Source organism: Penicillium macrosclerotiorum (genome assembly GCF_028827735.1).
Source record: "Penicillium macrosclerotiorum strain IBT 26536 chromosome Unknown utg000002l_segment0_segment0, whole genome shotgun sequence".
Lineage (NCBI taxonomy): Eukaryota > Fungi > Ascomycota > Eurotiomycetes > Eurotiales > Aspergillaceae > Penicillium > Penicillium macrosclerotiorum.
This window is the reverse complement of record NW_026643082.1, coordinates 2,798,719-2,817,088: the sequence shown is the minus strand read 5'-3', so window position 1 is coordinate 2,817,088 and position 18,370 is coordinate 2,798,719. Positions and strand designations below refer to the sequence as shown.

At 50.4% G+C, this 18,370-nt stretch overlaps 7 protein-coding genes across 7 annotated transcripts; 4 read left to right on the top strand and 3 right to left on the bottom strand.

The window, feature by feature from the left end:
• Positions 1 to 1,935: 1,935 nt before the first annotated feature.
• Positions 1,936 to 3,225, top strand: N7462_002139 (uncharacterized protein; the record flags this gene model as incomplete). Its single annotated transcript, XM_057073865.1, has 1 exon — positions 1,936 to 3,225. The coding sequence occupies one exon, from the start codon at positions 1,936 to 1,938 to the stop codon at positions 3,223 to 3,225; it is 1,290 nt and encodes a 429-aa protein (XP_056937506.1).
• Positions 3,226 to 3,338: 113 nt separating this feature from the next.
• On the bottom strand, positions 3,339 to 5,304 carry N7462_002138 (amino acid permease; the record flags this gene model as incomplete). Its single annotated transcript, XM_057073864.1, has 4 exons — positions 3,339 to 4,039; positions 4,101 to 4,462; positions 4,563 to 4,980; positions 5,037 to 5,304. The coding sequence occupies 4 exons, from the start codon at positions 5,302 to 5,304 to the stop codon at positions 3,339 to 3,341; spliced, it is 1,749 nt and encodes a 582-aa protein (XP_056937505.1).
• A 672-nt stretch (positions 5,305 to 5,976) lies between these two features.
• N7462_002137 (uncharacterized protein) lies at positions 5,977 to 7,206 on the bottom strand (the record flags this gene model as incomplete). Its single annotated transcript, XM_057073863.1, has 3 exons — positions 5,977 to 6,205; positions 6,270 to 6,502; positions 6,550 to 7,206. The coding sequence occupies 3 exons, from the start codon at positions 7,204 to 7,206 to the stop codon at positions 5,977 to 5,979; spliced, it is 1,119 nt and encodes a 372-aa protein (XP_056937504.1).
• Positions 7,207 to 9,132: 1,926 nt separating this feature from the next.
• On the top strand, positions 9,133 to 9,910 carry N7462_002136 (uncharacterized protein; the record flags this gene model as incomplete). The annotated part of the gene is made up of 2 exons (XM_057073862.1): positions 9,133 to 9,692; positions 9,745 to 9,910. 2 exons carry the CDS (start codon positions 9,133 to 9,135, stop codon positions 9,908 to 9,910), a joined length of 726 nt encoding a protein of 241 aa, XP_056937503.1.
• Positions 9,911 to 10,182: 272 nt separating this feature from the next.
• N7462_002135 (palmitoyl-protein thioesterase family protein) lies at positions 10,183 to 11,160 on the top strand (the record flags this gene model as incomplete). Its single annotated transcript, XM_057073861.1, has 1 exon — positions 10,183 to 11,160. The coding sequence occupies one exon, from the start codon at positions 10,183 to 10,185 to the stop codon at positions 11,158 to 11,160; it is 978 nt and encodes a 325-aa protein (XP_056937502.1).
• Positions 11,161 to 11,702: 542 nt separating this feature from the next.
• Positions 11,703 to 13,196, top strand: N7462_002134 (FAD-binding oxidoreductase; the record flags this gene model as incomplete). The annotated part of the gene is made up of 1 exon (XM_057073860.1): positions 11,703 to 13,196. One exon carries the CDS (start codon positions 11,703 to 11,705, stop codon positions 13,194 to 13,196), a length of 1,494 nt encoding a protein of 497 aa, XP_056937501.1.
• A 623-nt stretch (positions 13,197 to 13,819) lies between these two features.
• N7462_002133 (uncharacterized protein) lies at positions 13,820 to 17,421 on the bottom strand (the record flags this gene model as incomplete). The annotated part of the gene is made up of 2 exons (XM_057073859.1): positions 13,820 to 17,111; positions 17,207 to 17,421. The coding sequence occupies 2 exons, from the start codon at positions 17,419 to 17,421 to the stop codon at positions 13,820 to 13,822; spliced, it is 3,507 nt and encodes a 1,168-aa protein (XP_056937500.1).
• Positions 17,422 to 18,370: the final 949 nt, after the last annotated feature.

The following is an 18,370-nucleotide window of genomic DNA, read 5'->3' as shown; positions in this document are numbered from 1 at the left end:
TGTCCGGGAGAATGTGGCAGATAATCCTTGGGCAAGAAAAGAAAAAACCAGGGCAGTTTTAATCAACGTCGTCCACGGTCCAGGGACTGTTTGCGTAGTAGATGAAGGGGTGATTGGTTGGAAGGGAGAGGCAGCATATATAAAAAAGGGCAGGAGAAGAGGGTATATAGATTTGAGGAGAACAAAAGGTCGCGATGCAGGTGACTCGGAAGCGATCGTCGTCAATCAGAGGGGTATCCAGAGTTGGAAAAGAAAGAGGAAAAGACGAAGAAGGGAAAGGGGGGATCCTCGGCTTTTTAGTAGCGGCGCAAAACCACCGTGCTTTTTTTTTCATTGCAATTGTGTTGTGTGTGCACTCAAGGGACAGGGTGGGACTATCAGACATGGCGTGTGCCAGACTCGCAGGGTGCAGCAGCACGCTGCCTCGCTGGCACCCTCGAGAGCCAATGCTGGGAATGAGCGGTGATGGCATCTGCAGACCCCGCTGGTCCACTGGTCGCTTCCGAGTGGAGGACGCTAGAAGCAGTTCTAGCGGTGAGACTAGGCCAGCGACTCGAGTGCTTGGCACCGTATGCCCACCGCGATGATTGGCGCAGCCCCGACGCTGACGCTGCAGGATGATGTCCATTTTGGACGATCGGCAGATTCTCCGTCGCGTGTGGACGGGGGTTGTGTGGTGGAGAGTCGACCACGTCGGCGAGTCGCGGAAGGTCATGCAGGAAACGGATTACGAGTCCAGCTGGCCACCAGGAGCAACAGGAACAACCGGAGCAACAGGAGCAACAGAAGCAGCCAGGAATCACAGGTCGACAAGTGGTCGGGGATCAGGGCCGGATGAGGAGGGATTCGACCACGTCTACAGGGAAAGTACAGACAACAGGGGCCATGCAGTGCCCGCAATGGAACAGAGGACATGAAACAAGGCAGATAGATTTCTATGAGCAGTGGGGATAACCATAACCATCAACCATAACCAGCATCGGCACCTTCACAAACTCGTTACTGAGATCGTTAGGGAACGGGCCGGGGCGGGCCATTCAGACCCACGTTGGGCAGCCATGCAGCGGATCCGGTGCCCAATCCTGGAAAGGAGACGCTCGTCTCCTCCGAATTGACCAGGTGAATTGTCAAGCGAAGCCCTCCTAGAGCCACGGACATGAACAGCACAGACACCACACAAGGTGGAGGGGACTGATTATAGCGAATCCTGTGGGTTCTCAAGTTAGTCACTAGTGAACTCTCTCGGTAACAAAAAAGACGTTTCCAGTAGATAATTGAAGGTGAAGTCAGATAAAGAATAAGATGGATAAAGGTTGTCGTTCAGCAATCCGAAGATTTCAGGTGAACTATGCTTTGGGTAGGTGTGTTCATCATCCAGAATGAGGCCGTGGAAACACGAGCCAAGGATCACGGGTCTCGAGGACGCCAGCAAATCATGCACGAGGAAGGGAAGGCTGCTTACCTGTGGATCCGAAGGTGGTGGTTGGAACGCAAAACAACCTGGCCGATTAAAAAGACGTCATGATCTGAGGGCAGTTCCTATGGAGAGCACCCATGCTGTCGGGGACAGGTTAGTAGGTGAACCAGCAATTCCAATTCTCAGGTTACGGGGTCGAGCTGTTGTTCATCAATCCAGCTGACGCTAAGAGAACCCGTCATGAATTGCATTGTGGGCAACGAAGGTAATCAAGGCACAGAGAGAGTGTGGAAGTAGACCAGAAAAAGCCGAGAAAAATCGCGGCCATTTTGTGCGCTTTGTCACGTGCATATATTTGCAGTGTTTGCACCAGAGCTGTGCTCCATTCATCACGTGATTACGGGCCGAAGCTTTTGGGAAGCCCCACTTGTGGACATACACAGCTCCAACGGCCGACGCCATGTTCCATGGTACTCCCAAGATGCTCTTTACGATCTAAACCACCGATTGTCTCCACTATGAACTGGACGGGAGGCCAATTGCAACGACATGCCACTCATCAGGGTCTCCTCTCTAAGACCCAACGGCAGCATTTTGCACGCTCTCGTCAGCTGGCTGGCAATAAAAGCCTTCGCCAACCCTCGTCGTTGCATGCAGGACCTGATTCAAACGGTCCCGGTGATGACTCGATGACCAGAAATGGACAAGAACCAGCTCAAGAAGAAATCCCGGATCTGTCAGTTCGAAACGGTCAAACACTGCAGCTCCAAGTCCTTGCTTCTCATGTGCGCGTTGGCGAATTAACATCTCCTCGTACTGACTCGGCGCTCGTCGCATGTTGCAGGTCCACAATCTCGAACCAATCCACAATTCTTAAAGAAATAAACACCGATCTGGACGCTTTAAAATATCAGCTCTTGCAAGAAACGGATTGGGCAACTACATCGGCTGCACGCCCGCTAGAGATTACCTTCACGCCAGTTGAAGACATCGAGCGGTTTGGGAAACGTCGAAGACTAAACGACGCAGACCGAAAGCGACTATCGACTGATTTAAAAAGCCACATTCCTTTGGCGTTTTCAACCTCAAACTGCAAGGCCCGAGGTATTTTACCCTATGACAATCCTCGCCCTCAGCAGGTCCAGATTCCAACACACGGAGAAGGTACTACGATGGAGTCCAATAACACCCGAGATGCGTCGACGAACAAAACCTCATCTCATTCAATGCTTCTGCAGCAAGATGAGGCTACGGTACCTCGAACCCCATTGGCCAAACCCCCAGCAGATTGGACTCCTTCCGGTAAGCCCGTCCTGAACAGAAGATTCTGCATCAATCCCCGGCGTCAAAACCAAGTCAACTCCAGCCAAGTGGTTCTATCGGCTCCTGTTTCCACAGGATCACCAGTACCAAGGCGATGGGGCTCTACTATTGATAATCAAGTGCTTACCAACGAGATATGGTTTAACTCAAAATCACCTTCTGACCAATGGCAACCCCATGAAACCCCTCGTAGACCCAGAGAGACAGTGTCTCCATCACCCACTCTGATTGTTACCGACATGTTGTCTCCCCGTGAGACACCTACCTGGTTCTCGCAGCGGCTTCCCCGGCCATCAAGGACTAACTATGCTCCAAATTCTCACCTGCAACGTCCTGGCGTAATTCATCTTCAAGAACCAAGCTCTCGTGTGGACTCCCGGTTTAATTTGTCAAATTCACTTCTGAGCAGCATGGATCCGTATATCTCAGCGACGGTCAAGATCTTCGGGCAAGCCGTTTACGCACGCGATCCCCAGGATAAATAGGAGTTAGGATGAGTGGTTTCACGTCCACTCCCACTATGAAAACGGCTATTTTGTTGCATTACTATAGAGAACAATGAGGAGTGATTCTTCAATCCGATCGTTCTCCACTTTGTCTAGCAAAAAATCTTGAACAATTTTTTCCAAAAAGGACGGTTTCTCTGTTCTGCCATCTCTTGTTCGATCATTTGATCGACATCGAAAACACGACGTCCCACCGTGAGGTCTACCTCACAACTTCGTACGATTCTTGTGCGAAACCACACTTTGTAGGCAGCATACAAGAAGATAGTGACAGGAGCTGCGAGATAGTATGAGAAGAAAGTACTAGCCCGATAGCTGGGACTCATATTCCCGTACCCAGACGGCCAAGCCGCAGTCCAGAATTGTGCCACCAATACAAGGCAATTGAATCCAAAACCGAGCCAAGAACCGACCACGCCCGTTTGTGAACAAAATGCAAGTTCGCTCAAAGTGCGACCTTGGACTTTCCAGGCTTGGCGGAATCGGATGTGACATAAACAGATTGAGGCCCAGATAAAGATCTCAGCCAGGCCCGCAATCGCCATGAGCCACTCAAATACTTCGGTTTGCTTGTCAGTCACCGCGAGGAAGCATAAAAGGCCAAACGCCGATGTCACGCAAACAGCGAATAATGGGCGGCCTTTTCGATCAATGTATCCCAAAAACCTAGGGGCTTGGCCTTGATCCGCAAGAGCGGAGAGAGTGCGAGACGCTCCGTATACGGATGAATTACCGACCGAGAGAACAGCAATCAGAATGACCACATTAACAACAGAAGGAAGACCCAAGATACCTGTACAAAGTATTAGATATATACTAGTGGTGGGACAAAGGAGAAGAGGAAGTAGACATACCTGCATTTTCAATGGCGATTACGAATGGTGATGCATGTGCATCGGCAGACGATGACCCAGTCACGAGCTTTTCGTCTGTATATGGAACAAGGAGGCCAACAATGAGAAGTGACACAACATAGAAGATGAGTATCCTCCAAAAGACTTGCTTGATCGCAGCAGGCAGAGACTTGCGAGGATTTTCAGTCTCCGCAGCGGCAAGACCAACAAGCTCAGTTCCTGAAAATGCAAAGGCAGCTGTAACAAAAACATTGCATAGACCCTTGAAGCCGTTATTAAAAGCTCCCGGGTCTTGCCAATACTTGCCCCCGATATATTCACCTTGGGGGCCTCCGCCGCAGTTGAGGATTATTCCAAGAATACTACCCAAAATGTTAGCGTGCTCAAGCCGAAAAAAAGAGATGTTGATATCCAAAAAAAAAAAAAAAAAAAAAAAAACGAAACAGAAAGGCAAAAGCCTACATAAAACCAATCACTGCAATGATCTTGATGATTGATAAGACGAACTCTGATTCGCCGTACCCTCGGACCCCAAAGAAGTTTATGCCAACAATAAGCACCCAAAAGATAGCGACCCAGGCTGCATTAGAAACGCCAGGACTCCAATAGTCAATAGTGATTGACGCAGCAACAATCTCCAGTGGAAGAGTGACCATCCATGAAAAGGCGTAGATCCAACCCATGGCAAACCCCCAGGCGGGATCAATAAAGCGTGTCGCATAATGGGCAAAAGAACCTGCCACGGGAAAGGCAACTGCCATTTCCCCTAGAGCCTGCATCGTGAAAAACAGCATACACCCGATTAAGCAATAAGCAATCAGGACCGAAGCAGGGCCTCCGGCAGCCAGAATACTCCCTGAGCCGACAAAGAGACCGGTGCCTTAGAGAATCAGCAGGGTCGAAAATAAGGACTCTAGGAGGGCTATGCGACTATACCAATTGAACCGCCAATGGCAATCATTTGTACATGGCGAGTTTTCAAGCGCCGCTGCAAGGGCGACACTGAAGTATTATAGGTGGCGCTTTCAATGTCAGCGCCATTGTGTCCCTCATAGCTTTGCTTGATACAGGAATTGGGGTCTCTCTTGAAACTGTCCCAAATTCTCTGCCCGAATTGCGTTGAAACAAGTTCCAAATGGCCCACATCCGGCTGGATGAGGTCGCCCGAGGGGTTAGCAGAAGTGTCTTTTTTCTCTCCCGACATTTTGAAAGTTATTGACACGCCTAAGACAAGTATGTCTGCATTTTCCCAGACTAAGGGAGCAGAAACAGGAAATGGATAAGTGAAAGGACGTCTCGGTACAAGCAAAGGCGACCCAATTTATTGCCGAAGCCCGAGGAACCCAGAATAACCACTCTGTTCGCGCCCTCTGTGCTTTTGAGCTCTTCGGCAGCTAACAGTGTGCTGGTTTAGGGGTACCCCGCGTCTTAGTCCGGTCAAGATGCAACTTTAGGCGAAGGCTCCGCATTTTTGAGCCTTTAGCGTCTCGAGTTTCCGAGGCCATTGTTTACCCGGCTGCGATTTTGGCCCCTAAAATGAAATTCTGGGATTTACAGACGATTAATCATGTCCGTTAGTGCTGCTGCTCCATCGTCTCTCTCATCCTTCTCTCGACCTGAGATCTACATGACTTGCGTGTATGTAGGCACTGTGCATGGATTCGCTAACCTCATCTTCTTCCCTGTTTCAAGAACTGTTATTCTGTATAAAATACGTCTCAGTTCCGAGTCTCTCTGCGGTTGAGAAGATTACGGTGTCTAATCTATTGATCTTGCTAGTTATACTCATGCTTGTAAAGGGTTCAAACAAGATTCAAGATTTAGAGAGGGGGTTTATTTAAATACCCAAAGTTTAAACACCCTTTCCCGTAATGGATTAGTACGGGATAAAGTCCAGGAAATCTAGGGTTCCTGTCACGTCGCAAATTCTTTTCCTGCTATCTTTCCCGCTGATCCGCTGCTGTATATTTCTAAATTTATCTGTGACCCTCCAGTTATGATTCAAAATCTCGATCGCCCTCAGAATATTACGAATGCGAAGCGTGGAGTATAGTCCGAGGAGAAGATCTTTAACCAAATCCCTATCTTGACCAACAGCTTCGCAACTATGAAAGAGGAACAAAATCAACGTCTTTAGCCCAGTGTATCCAACAGGATTAATTGACTTACCCAGCGGTATATATTGGTGTTGTTAATAGGATCCACGGCGAGAGCGTGGTGATCGGGAGAATAGCGTAAACTGCATCTAGAATCGTTCTAACACACCCTTGAACTTCCTCACTGACGGTTGGCATGTTTCGAAGTCGCCTATAGAGGTGTATCAAGCCCGCATTCTGGTAAGCAGTGTTGCAAGCCTCAAACTGGCGAACAGTGTTCTTGTCGAGTACGACATGGCTCGGAAACTTCAGTCCAATGTCATTGTCACGTTGAATCATGGCACGAATAGTACTCTCAAGCTCGCATGCCTTCTCCAGATAATGAAACGTCGAGCTCTCCGGGGTTTCACCCCCGCTGGTATTATCGATTGCTTTTTTTGTGCCATGGCGCCGATTTGCACCAGGACAATATTCAGATCGGAAGAATAGCCGGTGTAGGTGTCAAAGAAATAATCTTCATGGTTTTCTTGCATGGCTGGAACCTCCAAAGAAAGCTCTGACAACGTTCCAACGTCCGTGACAGCAGTCAATGCTTGGATGGACCAGAACCACCTCGACCAAAGCCAGAAGCTATACTCAGAATGGTCCAGGTCTCTCCTGGAAGCCACGGCTGAGAACATGGCCCCCGCACCTTTGACATGAACCCGCCAGGATGAATTCGCGCGCCCGGAATATATCTCGCAATGGCAGAGTGTCCTGATAGTGTGGAGGAGAGGCTGGGTCGGGTGGCCTGGGGTTTCAAGGTCCCGCCGCAGGCAGTACATACTCGCCAATATCAGTTCTGATACCAGGTCTTCCGGCACGAATTGATCGGGAAGTTCGTTCAATAGAGTCGAGCGATGAAGCGCGGAGAACGCCATTGTTGCGTACAATAAGGATTCGGACTGGTAGGCCATGGGAAGGATGTCCCGACATATCTGATTTCGAATATCGGCATGGCTGGAAATCATCGAGGCCTCCGTGATGAAATGATGTAGAAGAAGGTTGGCCGTGGGAGATAGCGTAGAATAAGGCTGTTGAATGGGAGACAACCAGTGCGATAAACGAGAATGAAGACGCCCCTCCTGGTTTGCCAAATCAGCTAGGGAGCACTGAAGTCCGACATTGTTATCAGCCAATGTCGAGAATGTCGATGGTGAATCTTTTCCCTCGCGAGGTGAATTCTTGTCTCGTGGAACCCGGCCGTTCCACTTCAGAACAATTCGGTACTCGCAAGAAACCCCAGCGTCTGCACATCGACCACAGGTCGGCTTTTGCTCGTCACATTTTTGCCGACGCCTCTTGCACCTGGCACATCCATGACATGAGCGTTTCACACTCCTCTTCATGGGGTCTTGGTAATTGGACGGAGTGAAGTGGACAGCCAGCTGGGAAGAGATCCGCACATGATTGTACCCCGCTTCACTCGTTATCAGTTCGCGAGTTTATCTCGGCAAAGCGGTTACTTAGCGCATAGTTTCAGAAAAGAGAGAGAAGGGAGAGCAGGCTCCGGGTCAATGAAGGGATCGTTATCAAGCAATGATATGGGACTATCGTCCTGTGACTGACTCAAAGCAGATCATTCAGCAGTGCTCCAACCCCGACTCGCAAAGCAGAACCTGCGGGGGAAGCCTGGTTCCTGCATCTCCTCGACTTCCCAGATTTGGTCTAGCGCTATCGGGCTCGTGCGAAGTCGGCGGATTTTGTCGCAAAAGCAGAATGGCGGGAATCCATCACATGGGATTCGGCGATTGTCGTCTCCTCCACTTGCCATACATGGGGGGATAGAGGCGATGGATTTATGTGCATTCCACACGGGGACAATCCACGAAGATACCCGCAAAGATGACCTGTTATCTATTCTCCACATAGACAATTTAAATAAGAGCAGCGATCCCTGTTCTCCCTGCTTCGGAATTGTACATTGAGCAGCCGGACTTCTCTTTTCTGTGTGAATTGCTGGTTTTTCTTGTAATGTATGCGATCTATGCAATTCTGTGCGTAGGGCTCGCATACCTACTTGTACCCACATTCTGCGCCCTGCAAACGAAGGTCCCTGGACCATGGTATACAAATTTCACCAGCCTGGTACTAAAGTACCACGAGTTTCATGGTCGGCGCCGGGTCTGGATTCACAAACTCCACGAAGCATACGGACCTGTAGTCCGTATAGCTCCGGATGAGGTGGCCTTTGCCAACCTCGACGGAATAAAAGAAATATACCAAAGCGGCGGAAGCGGATACGATAAAACCGAGTTTTATGACCTTTTCAAGCAATATAATCGCCGGTAAGATCTGCATTTGAAGAGAAGTTGAATCCCAGGGTCACTAATAGTAGCACCAGTCCAATGTTTGCATTATTGAATAAAAATGAAGTAAGGCTCAATAAATCAATATCTCACCGGGACAAGTAGCTAATTGAGGCCAAGCATTCACAACGAAGAAAGCTTTTTGCAGAGCGCTACGCAATGACAAACATTTTGAGCTCGTCGATGATGGAAGGGATCAAACAGAATGTGGCCAAAGTTGTTGAGAAGTGCACGGCATCTTCAAGAACCCCTCTTGATATTTATGTAGGAACCCGAAACGCTTGCTGCTGTTCCTATTGTTTCTTTGAGGTCTGTGTGCTGATAATTCAAACAGACTGTTCTCCATTGCTATGCCCTTGATTGTGCTTCACACGCATTGTTCAACCCTGGGGGCACAAAGTCGCTTGACGAAGGCAAGGATCTCCAGTTGATGCAGGATCTTTCCTATGATAACAGACTCCAAGGTAATTCTTCAGAAAGGTTTCCCTCTTTCGAAGAGACATTTGCTGATGGGAAACAGCGAGGCTGGTACAACACCACTGGCCGCTCTTACACAGGATCAGAACCTGTTTCTCCCCGAAGCCGATAATGTCTATCTCCCAAAATTATGTTCTCGATCGGGTATCTTATACTAAACCACAAGAATCATCGCTTCTTCATCGACTACGGAGCCGATCTGAGCAATTGGATGAAATTCAGATGGCAGCAGAAAGTATGGATCATCTGGCTGCCGGAATCGATACTACCGGCGACGCGCTCTGTTTTCTCATGCATGAGCTTTCATTACCAAGGTCGAGCCATATACAAAAACGACTCTACGAAGAAATCACTCTGAACCCCAATGCTCGACTTGATGAGCTGCCATATTTGGATGCTGTCATCAAGGAGGGACTCAGGCTATTTCCACCGATTCCTATGAGTCTGCCGAGATATGTGCCACGAGGAGGCCGAACGATTAGTGGATATACTCTACCTGAACGGTCAATCGTCAGCTGCCAGGCATGGTCAGTACATCTAATGGACCAGACAGTGTTCCCCAATGCATCGTCATTCTTGCCCGAACGATGGCTGGAAAAAGAAGGCGAGGCGGACCGAAATCGACTGTTCTTTGCATTTGCAGCAGGAGGGAGAGGCTGTATTGGCAAAAAGTAAGTCAAATCAGAACCACCTGAATCATCATTTTATGCTAACGAGCTATAGTCTGGCTTTGGTTGAGATGAAATTGCTTATGCGGGAGCTATACGGGAAGTTTACGACCAAAATAGCCCCAGAAATGACAAGTGACATGTCAATTGATGATCAGATCATCGCCTCTCGGCCCAAAGGCCAGAAGTGTCTTCTTTGTTTTGAGAAGGTGGATGGTTGAGAGTTTCTGTCCTGCTGTAGAGTCATAATTTCATATAGAATTTTTTTCGATTTAGTTGCTCGATGCCACCTTATCACCTCAAATGGGTGTACTCTTGCTTACCAGCGCTGAAACACTTTAAAACATGGTGGCTTGGCCGTTGGGGGCAGTAAATCTTGCCGATCGCCCCATAATGACATAGGACATCACGTGGTGATAGACGCATTCCCCGGATGCGTTTGCCGCCGTGCTGTCCCAACCTCCCATCAATCACAACTCTCGTCAAGAGCATCATGAAGTGTCTTGCTCCAATCTGTTTATCTCTTGCCACTACAGCTCTTGGCCTGGTCATCCAACAGCCATCGTCGCTTGAAGAAGATGCGACCCAACTCCCACTCATCATCTGGCACGGCCTCGGCGACGACTTTGAACGGGATGGACTGCAGGAGGTGGTCTCACTTGTTGAATCTGTGAACCCAGACACCTATGTTCACATTATCCGGTTGGCAGAAACAGGTGGTGGTGACCGCCAAGCAACATTTTTTGGTAATGTCAGTGAGCAGATCCAGACGGTTTGCGAGCAACTTGCCTCAGAGCCAATCTTGAGCACAGCACCTGCCGTTAATGCACTCGGCTTCTCGCAGGGTGGACAATTCCTGCGAGGCTATATTGAGCGGTGCAATAATCCCCCAGTCCACAACCTTGTCACGTTTGGCAGCCAACACAATGGGATCTCCGAGTTTCAGTCCTGCTCGTCAGGCGACTGGCTCTGCAACGGAGCCGAGGCGCTGCTGCGATCAGGCCGATGGACACAATTTGCACAGTCACATGTTGTCCCTGCACAGTACTTCCGGGACCCGAACGAGCTCGATGCCTATTTGGAGCACAGCAACTTCCTCGCCGACATCAACAACGAGCGTGAGTTCAAGAACGAGACGTACAAGAAGCACCTGGAGTCGTTGAACATGTTCGCCATGTTCATGTTTGACGAGGATACGGTGGCTGTACCGAAGGAGAGTGCTCTCTTTGCCGAAGTCAATGCCACGGATGGGACTGTCACGCCTCTCCAGGAGCGGCAGATCTACAAGGAGGACTGGTTGGGACTGAAGAAGCTGGACGACCAGGGGAAATTGCACTTCAAATCCGCGCCAGGTCAACACATGCACTTGTCTGAGCAGCTCTTGAAGAAGGCCTTCAAGGAGTATTTCAGCCCCATTGAGGAGTCACAGTCACCTGCCTTCCCGGGACTTGTGGTACAATCGGCCCTCTGATAATGGGTTTATAACAATTTGTTCTATATATGGCGTTCACTGTTAGCTAGCGATATCCTGTCTGTATTTTCTTCTTTTTTCAAAATTCAGCACCATATATCCAAGTCGCTTTCGTCAATCAAATCTCGCATTTAGCTTATGTATCACTTACCGTCTTCTTATTTAATCGTTCAGTTTTTCTTCCCAAGTGACTGCGAACCATATGATGGGCGCCTAACTTGACAACGGCAAAAGCCTTCCGGCATTCATCAGGAATTTGTATCTTGGAGAAGCTGGACTAGGCTTTGGCATCTTCCTGTTTGTCTCGCGGAACCTTCTCTTATCGGCCTGGTTCACCTCCCGCTTCGTTCCTCGTCGCCATTGGCTGCCCGCTTCTGATTCATCATGATGCTGACGCTTACACTAGACACCATTCATCGTTTATCGCCATGGCTGGCACATTCTTTTCTTTCGAGAGCACGAAGCCGTCAAGGTCTCTCTAATCTTGTGGATCGACTCATTTGCGAAAGTTAGTCAGCAGTAGATTATGTGCCACTGCCACTATGGGAGATCTTACGCAACTGAAGGGCACCGTTTACATCCCAGATCCCTCGACGCCCCTCTATAAATTACTCTCGCGATGGTCTGACACGGGAGTCATCGCCTGCCCGGCTGTCATTGTGGTTCCGGAATCAGAAGACGATATCAAGATTGCCTTGGCGTATGCAAGGGAAAATAAACTTCAAGTCTTTCCCGCTGGCGGGGGTCATGGATCATTTGTTCCTATCACGTCCCGAACGCTCTATCTCGATTTGAAGAAGTTTGATCAAGTCCAAGTGAACCGCAAGGCTCAGACTGTGACTGTTGGAGGCGGTGCTGTGACAGCCCAATTAATTAAGACATGCACTGCGCAGGGCTTCTTCACGACATGGGCCAACAGCAACACGGTTGGGGTGGTCGGGAGCATGTTGGGGGGTGGTATTGTAGGTCTTTGCCTCCTGGTTTCAGTCTACACTTTCCGTACGGTATACTTAGTATATCAATCTAACTCAATCAACCCAGCCAACAACAACTGGATTACAAGGACTCATGATCGATCATGTCCTCCGCATCCGTCTCATCACCGCTGGGGGGATATCGCAGAGGTCGGCCCGTTTTCGACCGGCGAGCATCTCGCGTTGTTCCATGCTCTTTGTGGAGCAGGAAACGGACTTGGCGTCATCACCGCATTAACAATGAAGATCTTTCCACTCGCCGATCTAGACCTGTCACCAGATGGGGTCTGGGTTCGCAGATTGATATTTCCTGCTCCAGCAATCGATGTGGCGGCAGACACGTTCAACAAACTCCATCCGCTCCCGCCAGCCATGGCCTTGACTCTGCTGAATGCGAGAGCTCCGCCAACTGCACCTCAGCCGGGCGCACCGATGATCATTCTTACTGTGACTTATTACGGGTCCTCCAAACACGGGGAGCAGGCAGCTTCGCTGCTATTCGAGGCGGAGCTCGTGTCTCAAACCATCACCGCCCAGACCATGTTCACACCGATGGTCAGCATCAATGACAGTCTCGAGCCCCTCAACGCCCATGGCGGGTTCAAAGATGTCCATTCTGCCTGGATAAGGAGCACCAAGGGTGAGACCATTCAGGCCGCATTCACAAAATGGCTCGACTTCACCACCACCCACGAGGACGCGACGCACACTACCTTGGTTCTGAGCAGCTGTAACCCGCAGAAACGGATGGAGATTGCCGAGACAGCCGAAGGACAAGCAAGATTCTTCGACCATCGAGACCGAGGTATCCAGGCTATAATTGTGAGCTGGGTTACGAATGAATCAACCCAGTCTGCGGCAACGAACTTCGCAGACGAGATCAAGGCTTTGTATAGACAGAATGAGCTGCCTTCAGACCCACCAAGAACTATACTGAACAATCTGGGGCCTAGTACTAAGCTAGAGGAGTTGCATACCGCGGACAAGATTGAGCAGCTGAGAAAACTGGCGAGGGTGTGGGATCCCAGTGGTATTTTTTGGCAGCCGTGGGACAGGGAATGAATTTTCTTTAATGTTTGGTTTTCGGCCGTGATACATTCGAACATTCGAATATAAATTATTATGATAAGAAGAGAACCCCCTTTCTTCTCATCTACCGCACAAGATGAGAAAAAGGTACACAGTTTACCAATTTAAAAGAGATGTTTGGATTCTAGTGCCGTCTATTTTGTGTCTACTGACAAGGAAGCTAGATACAGGGCCCTTGCATCAAACGCATAAGCAGACAGCAAACGCATCACAAGGGGCACGAAATGGTTAGAAGGATAAGCATGTGCGAAAGAAAATAGGACGAAGAAGGACAGAAGATCAAGCAGTACGAAAGAGAAAAAAGACCCACAAGAGAAATAGAATGAGAATGAAAGGAACACATATACCGGACCCTGGATGGGCTAAGGAGTAAACAGCGCTAGTGACACAAGGCCCGGGGGAAATCCGAGTTCACAAGATCAATAGGGCGTTAAAAGACAGGGTGAAAAGGGAAACCATTATAGACATGTACACTGTAGGCACGAAGAAAGAGGGAAAGAAAAGGCTGGAGCGAAGTATCCGGGATAGCCATGCTCGCCGGACCCGACTGTACAAAGTGGGAAGCAATTGGTAGAGAAAGAGAAAGACAGGTTAGGTTAGTAGGGAGGTCGTCCGATGCCCCCGCCGCTGACTTGCCGCCTGCCAACGGCGTTTCCGCCCAGCGGAGTTTTGGATGAAGGTACTACAGTTGCGGGGTGGTCTCCGTTGGTCAGAATGCTATCATCAGGTGAGAGAAATCCATCCAGCAGCATGCGTAGTTGGTCTCGCTGGCTGCTGTCTAAAGATGCATTTCCATTGGAGTCGCCGTTCTGGAAGAAATCCGAGGCTCCGGTAGAGAGATTATGGCTAGAGCGGCTCTTGTCGCGGCTCAGGGATTTGCGGCTTCCAGAGTGTTGAGGCGTTTCCGATTTTGTTTTGACTGTTTGTTGCGGGGCATCAGGTGCAGTGGACGGCCGATCGAATACCAAAGACCGCTGAGAGTCATTCGGGAAGCCACCAGGAATGGACAAGCTTGCAGGAATGGGCGGAACAGGAGGAATTTCTTCGGAGTTTAGCCGGCTTAGTGCCTGGTCTGTTGAGGTCTGATCAGCAACACCAGGGGCGCGGGGGGTCTCCGCACCCTCCTCTTCAGGCGTCTGTTGACCCTCTTGGTCCTGGATCGAGGCGGAATCTGCTTCCATCTCAGAGATAGAATATGCCCCGCTAACCATGCTTTCGCTGCCTGAGGATATAACACTAATGTTTGAAGCGTCAACAAGACTGCGTAAAGGACTGCGCTTCCGTGAATGAGACTCGGTGTTCACGGAGAGCACACGCCGCAATTCGGTGACACGAACGGGCGATCCCCGGTGGGAGCTATGTTCTGAATTGGTGGAGATTTCAGGAATGCTCATACGACGGTTTTGCGTAGACCCAGCGGGGGATCCATTGGCCAATCCATTGATATTGCCGTTGCGAGTCATGGTGCCTCCACGAGAGCCACTGATGGATGATGTTTTGATGCTTTCTTTCTCCACGGCCGCTAAGCAGATTTCTCGAGACCAAGAAGATAGCATTTGTTCTTTGACAGGGGATGGAAGACCGCTCTCTTCCTGCAATTGAGGTGCTGCATGTGCATAGTTCAGAACAGGGAAGCTGAATCCTCGGGCCGGAGCCGAAATTGGTGGGCTCTGTGGGGGCGAAGAGATGGCCCGACGATAGGACTCATCGATTCCGTCAGCAAGGTTGTCGACATTCCGGAAGGATGTCAGAGTAATCGAATGGTCTGAATCATTGTCGTTGATACCCTTTCTATCATCCACCGCAATCCCATCGAGACCAGTAGGAGGCAGCTTGACCTTGGAGAGCCATTGCCCCTTGCTCTGGCGCTTTTCGATCTCATTTCGAATCTCAACTCCTGCATGCGTACCTTCGAGATTGAATTTTTCTGATATAGCGAGGAGATATCCATGGACCAAGCTTCCAATGTTGATACGGGCCACAGAGGAACCCAAATCAACGGAGGTAACCAAATCTTCCTGGAGCTTCAAGACCATAGGCAGACCAAATTGGATAGCATTTACTCCAAGATTCTCCACAAGGGTAGCCAGAAGAAGATGATGCACTAGAACCTCTGACTCCACAGTGGGGGAGTCAAGAGCAGCGTCATAAATAGCCAAATGCAACAGGCGAAGGAAATTGGACTGGGCCGCCAGGGCCGCCAGCTCTCTCTGGTTTCCTGGAGCGGAGGTATTTCGCCGACTTAGCTTGTCTAGCTGCTCATTGTCACGCCTTGATGATGGCTTAACGTATTTGGGTGTATCTGTCCGGACTTTGAGGTCCTGTTTGTTGGTTTCCAGGTGCAACCATGACAGGAAAGCATCGGCGTAGGCATGACGGACCTCTTGATCAGAGTCCCGAAGAAGACCTTGTGTACCTTCCCAGACATGGATGCCAACTGGGTTTCTAGAGTCTGATCCAGACTTGGACGCAGGTGCTCTAAGGTTCGCCACGACAAGAATTGCCTTGACAGCTCGCAGGGCAGTCAGCTTGGCAGCAGCATGCGAGAAGCTTTCTCCCTGGGCTTTCTCTGGATTACTGGGGATCTCTGCCACCGGCACCTGGACAGGAGCCGACGGGATTGTGCCAGATTCATGGACCGTGGCCAATGAAGATTGGGCCACACTATCTTGGCTAGGACTGGGCTTGAAGCGCCGCAGAATAGCCCGCATCATATCAGCGACCTGGTCGCTATAGTAGATATGGGTCGCCAAATTTCCAATGCACTGCTCCAAGAGGCTGAGTAGGGCTCTCCTCCGAGGAGAGATGAAAACCGCACTATCGGAAGAGGGATTCAGATTCTTCTCCGGCTCTACTCCAGATTGGTCAGTAGGGGAGAGAATATCGGAGACGTATCGCATCAGGCCAAACAAGATGTCCATGACACTCAATCCGATCATATTGACGGACGACTTCAGAAGCCAGTCTACGACCGAAAGAATAGTGAAGGCCGAATCCAGGGCATCCTCCGTGGGAGTAGTGTCGTGCAATATCTCCATTGCCGCCATCAGATTGACAAAGCGGACCTGAACGGGGCACCATGTCGCAATCAACTCAATAAGGGAAGTTGACCAGTTTCCATCCTGTTGATTGATACCGTTTGACTGACCCCCGGTTGCGGGTCGTGGGAATCGCTTGTTGGCAATGAAACGCAGGACGACAGTCGCCGCAATGCGGATCTGGCCGCGGTTGCTGCCTGAAACAATGATTTGCTCCAGACAGCGAAGGGCCATGAGTCGCGCATCCATCTCCGCCTGCCGATCTGCATCGGCTGTGGACTGCGCGGCGAGGGCAGGGTCGCCATCTGCTGTGTCTACCGTATGCACTGTCGTCACGCTCATCCGTCGGGGTCGAGCTCCGTCGCGATCCCCTTTCTCGGTCTCATGAAATCTCGCCTTGAGGGGAATGAGGATATCTTCATGAGGCGAATACAGGTTCTCCAAAATGACGGGGAGAATGAGCTTCACGGATGTGCCTCCATCAGCCGTCAGGCTCTCAGAACTGACGACACCTCTGATCGCACGAAGACCGGCGTTTCTCCATCGAAGGGCCACCGGGGGACTAATTTTAGCAGGCGAGTAGGAGGGGGAAGTTGGATCCGCAAAGCTGGCGTAGGTGCGAACGACTTCGCGGTATTTTTGAGCGAGGCCCTGCTCAGCGGCGATGATAGCAATATCCTGATGACGGCAGAATGTTTCAAAGGTGTCAATGGAATCCTCCACCAAAGAGATATCGTTCGATCGCAAGATAGTTTCAATGACGGAGAGGACGTAGCGCGCGTAGATGGGTAACTCGCGAGGGACCTTTTCGATGAGTGCGGTCAGGATGTGCAGCGCGACCTGGACATTTCTGTTCAATGGAGTTGTCAGTGATTCCATTTTGCTAGTCATCCTCGAGGCTCATCAAGCCGAAGACCTCATCGCAGATAATTCCTTTTCACTTACCCCAATCGACGCCTCCAGACATCCTTAGCCACCCTTTTCTCCAGAAAAGCCCCGACCTTGGTCAGCTTGCTTCGACGTGTGCTCGCATAGTACAGCAGATATGAGAGTTCACTGGGGTTTGGTTTAACCTCCGCAACGCCTTTTTGATACCGAGGAAAGCACTTGAGGGTCAGGACTTGATGCCGCGGGCGACACGACTGCCGTACGGACTCCATGGGCGACAGATCTAGGTACGCCCCGCGGGAGGTCCGCAAAGGAGTGCGAGGTTAGAAATAGGACCCAAATCGAGTTTCAATGCGACGCGGGCCGATAGTTCACGACATTCAAAGGGCGAGGGGAAGAGAGTCGGGCTGGTCGGAGGCGTGGACGGGTACGAGACTGATGAGGTCGTTCCAGGTCGATCACCAGGGGGGCAGTGGGGCTGGGCCAGCTCACACCCAACAATGACGAATCCAGAGACGAACCCCTTGGAATCTCTGGGGGTAACAGAGGAAGAAGGTCTCCGTTGAGGGTGATGGAGAGGGGAACAAGATGACTTTGGTAGTGTGGGCGAGAAAAAAAATGCCCCCAAAGAAGGCGGAGGGAGGGGGAGGAGCTCCGAGCGTTCGTTGAAGGCGATGTTCTTTCTACGGTTCATTTTTGGGGGATGCGCACTACGTGGGGACCCAGGCTCTTTCAGGAAACTGGAACTTCAGAACCGAACAAAGTGTGATTGGTCTTGAATTTACGTCAATTGCCTTGGATCGCAGAAGGGAACAGGTACAGGAGCACCACATGGACCAGGGCCGCATGCGGTACCTTGCGCTCTTTCTAGGCGCTTGGTCCTTCACCCCACAAATCATCCTCCAACAAGAGGGGGAAAGCATAAATATCTCGAGTTCTCATCGATTGCTTTTCGACCGGCGACCGGGGTATTTTCCTGGACTCGGACCAGCCTCGTTCCTATGGTTGTTCGATCGACAAACCCTCCGGCAGATCGGCCCAATACCTCGGTCGCACATGAAGTCACGGCTTCCCCGCGATGAGCCCTGGGATTGAAAATGCCGGCGTGACGGCATTCAGCTGGTCGTTTGAGGCAAGCAGTGGTGTCGATCTCCGCAAGATATATCCCGGTCATGGCTGTCTGACTGTCAAAGGTGGTGGACGGAAGAGTGAAGAGAGAGC